The following is a 7500-nucleotide window of genomic DNA, read 5'->3' as shown; positions in this document are numbered from 1 at the left end:
TGCAACTGGATTTTTGTATTTGTTGTTTATAAATAAATAGTAGGCCTACTTATCCTGTTTTGACGTATAGGGAGAAACATGGTAATTATCACTCCACAGCCAATATAAAACAGGTAGTCTGCTAACACACTGCTTAACGGATGTCTAACCAAGGTTGTATCGCGTTGTTTTATTTAGCCTACAAATTGACAAGAACTTCATATTTTATTGTCAATGTTATTGTTATTCATACAAGAGGTTTTTGAATGTGACTATAATTATAACCCCAAAAATGCCCCATCTCCTTCTCCTTTAGGGAGAGGGATAAGGATAATACACACACACACACACACACACACACACACACACACACACACACACACACACACACACACACACTGATGTTCGTCTTCATACAGTGTTCATTCTTTCGATTATAGCAGAAACAGTAGGCCTACAGGAATAAGCTCTCAAACCAAATCCTCCATTACCTAACTAATGATCGCTAAGAGCAAGCAAAGGTCGATCAGCAAAATCACAACTCTTCTCTGTTTTGGGACCATAGTGGTGGAACGAGCTCCCTGTCGATGTCAGCATCGCAGAGTCGCTCACCAGCTTCCGCAAAAGACTCAAAACCCACCTGTTCAGTGTTCACCGTCCTAGACTCTGTATAGCCATTCAGTCCCCCCCCCCCCCCCCCCCCCCGCCCACTACTGTCTGTTGTACGTCCTGGCACTTAATGAACGTAGGCCTACTTAATGAACACACTTGATTAACGCACTTAATGTAGGCCTACGTTATATTTATTCATAGTAGCCTACTTAATTGTGTAGCATCTGCAGTTGCTATCACTGCTGTATACGGGGAATGGGTTACCCTGGCGATTGTTACCTACTTGCACTTGGTTCGGAACATCTTCACTGTACCGACAGCGATATATTGTTTCACTTCTTACGACAAATGTACCTACTTGTTGTAAGTCGCTTTGGAATAAAAGCGTCTGCTAAATGCCCTAAATGTAAAATGTAAATGTAAATGAAAACACAATATCCTATCTCAACGGGTCTCACATGGGTGACCTCTACGTAACCACCAGTGACAAATCACAGCACCCATGACTTTTAAAGCCGTGCGTGCACATGGCCAATTAATCTTTACCTCGTTAGTTCAGCTACAGGGGAGGGATTACAGGTAAGCCTGTCTTCTTGCTCGGTCAAGAATACTGGCTGTTGCTATTAGTGCTGTAGATTACCCGCTTGACCTCCGCTTCATCACAAGGATTTACGATAGATCCAACCCCTCTAACGTAGCCTAGTCTCAAAGCGGTGCATTCAGAAATGTAGAATTGAATCGGTTAGGGGTTTTGGTTTAAATTATGAGCATGATTAATGAGAGCCATTGTTTTATCAACGTTTTATAGTTAGACGTTGCATAAACCAAACCATTCACTTCAGAGGAGTTAAAGGATTGATCTCAGGCCACTAGGTAGACTATGCGTGTGATTGGCCGTTTCAAGGCGTCTGAAAATCTATCCATCCGGCATACATCTAGGTGGACACGCCCACTAGTGACGTCACTAGGCCACAGGGAAAGGCCGATTTCCAAACGGCTTGTAGGCCTAATGGCTAATCACATTTTAAGATAAGCTACAATGAATTTATTGTACAACGTTTTCTTGTATAAGAGAGCACTGCTTTGTACACATGTTGCACTTGTATGTGAATCCTGGGCCGATGAAGTCAACGGTTCAACTCTAACCCTTTAAACAAAGCCGTCCTCTGTGTATCTTCCACTACAGGTCAACGATCTGCCAGACTTTCTGAGCGGGAAGGACAGGGAGTACTCCCAACACGTCCTCGTCCTCTATTCCACCACTAAGCCTGCGGGGAAGAGAGGTGGTTGGGTGAGGAAAGGAAAGGAGGTGGGACTTTCTGTCCGAAGTTTCCCCTCTCGCAGGAACCTGCAGCTCCTGGTGCCCAACAGCCTAGAGGGTAAATGGTGCCCTGTAATCTTGTTTATACACTTCCTTCCCTCTATGTCTGTCTGTCTCACTGTCTCTCTCTCTCTCTCTCTCTCCCTTCATCTCTCCCTCTCCTTCTCCCTCGCTCTCTTAAGTCGCTCTCTCTCTCGCCCTCTTGCCCTCTTCTTGCTCTAACTCTCTCTCTCCCTCCCTCTCTTTCTCCCTCATTCTCTACGTCTCTCCCTTGCCCTCTCGCTCTAACTCTCTATCTCTCTCTCTCTTTCTCTCTGTCTCTACACCTGTCTGCTTTCCTACTCACTTCTTCCTATGAGTCTTGGAACATGCGCCTGCTAATCTGTAAACGTGCACAGGTGTGTGTCAGATGTCAAAACAATCTGCATGTCGCATTTCAATGTGATCACTCACAACCAAAACCTGACATTGCAATATTTGGGAGAGGGGAAGTATAAATATGCGTCAGGACGCATCTAATACTTTGTATTCAGTGTGATCATGTTGGATTAGATTGTAATAAGATAGAAGATAGAAGGTATCTATGATGATTATATGAATACATTTGTAAAAAACTTAATTTACAATAGTACTAACATAGTACTAACAATAGTACTAACATACTGTTCTCCCCCCCCCCCCCCCCCCCCCCCCCAGGGGTACATAATTGGAGGATCTCACCTGATCCCCAGCAAAGGTAAATTTTAGACACACACACACACAGACACACACACACACACACACACACACACACACACACACAAGCACGCACGTGCGCACACACACACACACACACACACACACACACACACACACACACACCGTCGTCAAGATTGCTTGTATAATTCTCAAAGTCAGTTCAAAGTGTTACATTACACACCAGAGAAGCTACCACGCCATGACATAGTTGTCATCTTCCACACAAACCCCAGACTGGGTCTGAGCTGAGTTAATCACACAATCAGGTTCAATCAGTTTATCCTTTTTTGGCAAGGCCAGCCAAAGACGCCTCCCGGCAACCGAGGTCTGGTGCTACGCTAAGCTAATGCGGCTCAATTAAAGGGTAATGTTTGGCTCACTCCAACAGTTTTTCTTCGGTTTAAAAAAAAAAACTGTTAATGAACTGAACATGAACTAGTTCAAAACTGAATTGGTGAACTATGAACGTGAATTTATTCATTTTCTTTTGTATGAACTGAACTTTGAACCAGTTCATGTGAAGTGTGAACTTGCACAACACTGGGTACAGCGTTAATGTGACGAGGGTCACAAGTTTTGAGGCTGCCTCTAAAGAATGAGGCTGGTTTCACTGTTTCTACCAGTTTGGAGTTAAGATTTAACGGAGGGTTTAACTGTCTGTGTATAGGCGGGTTTCCGTGACTCCCACTGACAGAATGTGCAATATAGGTCATAGACGTAGCGGGCCATTTAAAATGAGGTTTCAAATGAGTCCGTTCTGAAAAATGAATGTATTGTCACAATACAGTATCATCCTACAAAATGACCGTGTGGTACGTTATATTGTAATAATGAAGCATTTATAACAATAGTTTCAGGCTTTCATAAATATTTTCACTTAAACCCACTTAACGTCTTCAATATTCATTCACAAAGACTTCATGGTGTGCCTTTGGGGTGCTGGTAGCCTCGCTTAGCCCCAGGCAAAAATGAATTATTTGACACAAAAAAAGGGTCCAGTAACGACAAGGTGAAACGACAAAGGAACCGGCAGTGTGTCAGCTTTACTTTATTCATTGGACACGTGGGATCCATCATCACCACCATCCAGGATAACGCAAGAGGGTCGTAATTATTATTACCGCTGCGGCCCCTGTCGTTCCTCCTGGGCGAGGCCACACGCCACTCGTTCAACATGTGAAACGATGACCTGGGTAAGGGGAGCTGTAGCACTGTGCCGCGGGGGCCACGGTCCGCTCCCGGGTCGGCGATTGCCGTCTCGGATAGCTCATCATGACTAATTCAAGCAGGACGGAAGCGGCTCGGCTTACCGTCCACTTCCACCGAGAGGCCGGGGGTGTCAGTGGGGTATTGTGCAGCTTCTAAACGGTTGAAGGGGGAGAGTGAAAAACGCTTAACGCTTTGTTGGCTCCCACCGTGAAACACGCTGACCCGTGTTGGAATTATAATTACATTAATAATTTGTTTTGTTTACTGTGTTGACAGGCAATTTCTGCGTCTTAAATTGATGCTGTTTTGGAGCACCAAAACAGAGTGACATAAATTAAACAAATATTTTTTTAATAATAATAATACAGTAAAGACGTTTTAAGGTGTATCTTTCAATTGATTGGGTGTGTAAACTCTGCATACAACCGACAGGCAAAAATATTCATAGATGGAGCGTCCTGCCACTTTGTCATTTTGATTCTGGAGTGACTTGCAGTCATTCAAGATCTGGTGTGAAATCCCTCAATGACAGCTGTGGAGATCGCAAGTGATTCCGCTTAGCTGTTGGGAAATTGGGTTATATATATAGGGTTAGGGTTAGGGTTAGGGTTAGGGCCATATATATGGTGTTACACGTCCTTCACGGTCCTGCAGTGTGAAAGAGCAAGAGCACTAGCATCACAGAATACATCTCCTGTTGTTCACGTTAAAGACACCACCTACTCCGGCTCATTTCCTGTGCTTTGTTGGTGTGTGTTGGTGTGTGTGTGTGTGTGTGTGTGTGCGTGTGTGTGTGTGTGTGTGACACGGCTTAGAAAGGTACAAGGGAGTGCATCCCTCACCATGTCTGTATCATTGGGGGGTTGCCAGGGTAACAGGCTACAACAAAAGTGTGCAACTGTAATAAAAGGAAAATGTATGTTCATAAAGTGGGTTTGTGTGCGTGTGTTGAGAGTGACGTCTTGAGCTGCAAGTGCTCTCTTTTGTGTCTCTGTTGAATTGGGTTCGACCCTGGAATGTCATTAACTAACACACACACACACACACACACACACGTATGCACGCACACACACGCACACACACCTATGGCAAGGTTTGTGGTGATTATTGCCAGAATGTATATATTTTTATTTGCAAACCCTTCATAAAATTTGTTTTACACACATTGATTGGCTTTGCTTTAGCTGTGCTTGAAATAAAAGTTTCCTGATACAGAATTTAGTTTTTATCAGCCATTACTCAGCTTGACTGCAGGAATGAAACATTGTAATGCATCTGAGGACAATAGCCATTGACTAATGTAATCGATTTGAATTTGTTGATTTGTAAATCGTCAGTTATAGCTCATGAAGTGTGTGGATATATTTCGCTGCATAGTCACACAACTCTCGATTCACCAGAAAACACCTTTCATCGTACTCTTGATTCAATAATTACAAGCTTTCTTTTATACCTAGTCTTTAGCGCGGAAGAAAAGATGCAAAACCTTTGAAAATATACGCTGTTGCCTAGCAACCTTTTAAGTGCCACGCCACATGCAGTTTTTCTAATTGAAACGCTCTCAAAGGACGGAGGTGATCGAGCATCAATGGATTGTGCGTCTAGTGGTTTCCCCCTGCCCCACAAACAGGGAGCTCAAGTTCAAGGGGAAGACAACAATATTTCGATGGGAATGTAATAAAAAAGGAAATCAAGACACGATTCCTGTGCGAGAGACATTTCATTGCAGATTTTCAAGTCATTCAACTATTGATCACAGAATAAAATAATTGTTAAAAGAATTATTAACCGATTTACACGATTCAAATGTTTATAAATGGGACATTTGCTAACTGCATTGTGGGGAGTGCATGCATTTTTTACTTTCCCTTTTTCCTCAGCATATCTCATATTTCCATGGCGGTTTTCTGATCATATCTGTGCTGCTGTGGTAGCATTCAAACATGGCCATGCATATAAACAATTGTTTTCAACCATTTTATAAACGCTGGCCCCTTATGGCATTTTCTGGAACCAAAAGATCCTTTGATTTACTTCCCCATTGAACTGACCATGAATTACAAATGAGAGCTGGAGAGTTCTGCAAGATCAATGCCTCTGTTTATCACCTGACCTCGTCTTCATCTCTCTCTCTCTCTCTCTCTCCCCCTCCATTTCTCTCTCTCTCTCTCTTTCTCTCTCTCTGATTCTCACTCTCGTTTGCACTCGCTCACTCACTCACTCACTCACTCACTCACTCACTCTCTATTGCACTCTCTCTCTCTGTCTGTCTCTCTCTCTCTCTCTCTCTCTCTCTCTCTCTCTCTCTCTCTCTCTCTCTCTCTCTCCCTCTCTCTCCCTCTCTGTTCTCTCTCTCCGATAAAGAGACCTAGGAGCAAAGGGTGCCGACGTGGACGAGCAGGAGGAGGAGGGGTGGGCTCCCCGGTCCGCCCGCCGCTCCGCCTCCTGCCCCGACCCGGACACCCTGGGTCTGGGTGGGCACCCGTTGCCGCGCCGATGCGCCACCACCACCCACTCACCGCTGGGGACGGCACCCCGTCTCCCCCTCTCCCTCCCCACCTCCCCGCTGACGCTCCCGGAGTGCGGAGCACCCGCCAAGCCTAGACAGGTATGGGTTGGGTGGGGTGGGGTGGGGTGGGTCGGGTGGAGAGATGGACGGATGGATATGTGGGTGGATGAAAGAACGGGGAATGGGGTGAATGGATTTGATGGGTGTGTGTGTGTGTGTGTGTGTGTGTGCGCTGTGCCAAAAACATCCATAACTCCTATTTGTATTCAATAAATACATTGTCTTCATCACCTCTGCGTGGATAAACAACCCCTCCTCTGAGTACATGGGGCTGAGGAAATTAGTTAGTTTAGAATTCCTCACACAGTGGTGCCCCGGTGGAGCACTGGGCAGAGGAGAATACCATATAGGTACAGTCCTAATCGCAGAGACCCAGGATCGAATCCGGCCTGGGTCATTTACTGCATGTCCTCCCCTCTGTCTTCCACACTTTCCTCTCTATAATAAAGCTGAAAAAATGCAAAAATAAATCTTAAAAAAAAAAATAATAATAATTCCTCACACGCAGCATCGTGCGGAACATGTAAGCGAAGTCCATCAGTGTCTGTGGAAATCCTTCCAGGTGTCCAGACGGCGGCATTTCGTCCTGGACAGCCTCCTGAAGAGGGGCAGGGCGTGGACGGACAAGGGCGAGCGGGACTCCACCCCATCCCCCGGCGAGCGAGACGCGGAGCTGCACCTGTACTCGGTGTCGCGCACCTCCCGCATTTACCTCCACCTGCAGAACTCGTGGAACAGTTACATCATCGTACGCACCACCCTCCCCACCCCCCCCACACACACTCCGTCTCCTGCCAAATGTCACTTTGTATTACGTTTTTTCTTTCTCTCTTTCATCCTTTCGTTCGATTTTTCTTTGTGTCTTGCTTTCTTTATCTTGCGTATCCGCATTTGAACCTGTCGAGCAAAACACTGATTTCGTTTTACCCATTATTATCATTATTATTATTATTAGCATTATTAGCATTATTATAGTCTGTGTGTCTGTGTGTCTAACTGCGTGCGTCTGCGCGTGTGTGTCCGTGTGTCTGTCCGTCCGTCCAGAGGTCCACCCTGATGTTGGACCCGCTCT

The 7500-nt window shown here is 45.3% G+C and overlaps 1 protein-coding gene across 1 annotated transcript in view; it reads left to right on the top strand.

Annotated features, from left to right (window-relative positions):
• The window catches only part of cUnh12orf56 (chromosome Un C12orf56 homolog), a gene marked incomplete at its 5' end in the record, with an annotated part of 12329 nt that overhangs the window by 404 nt on the left and 4425 nt on the right, over positions 1-7500 (top strand). Inside the window, 5 exons of the mRNA XM_084482939.1 lie at positions 1778-1970; positions 2609-2648; positions 6224-6467; positions 6991-7176; positions 7473-7500. The exon at positions 7473-7500 is cut by the window's right edge and continues 61 nt beyond it. Coding sequence (XP_084339065.1) covers positions 1778-1970; positions 2609-2648; positions 6224-6467; positions 6991-7176; positions 7473-7500 — 691 coding nt within the window. The remainder of the gene's footprint in view (positions 1-1777; positions 1971-2608; positions 2649-6223; positions 6468-6990; positions 7177-7472) is intronic.

This window comes from Micromesistius poutassou, assembly GCF_964030765.1.
Source record: "Micromesistius poutassou genome assembly, chromosome: 18".
Taxonomy (NCBI): domain Eukaryota; kingdom Metazoa; phylum Chordata; class Actinopteri; order Gadiformes; family Gadidae; genus Micromesistius; species Micromesistius poutassou.
This window is presented reverse-complemented; position numbering and strand designations above follow the sequence as displayed.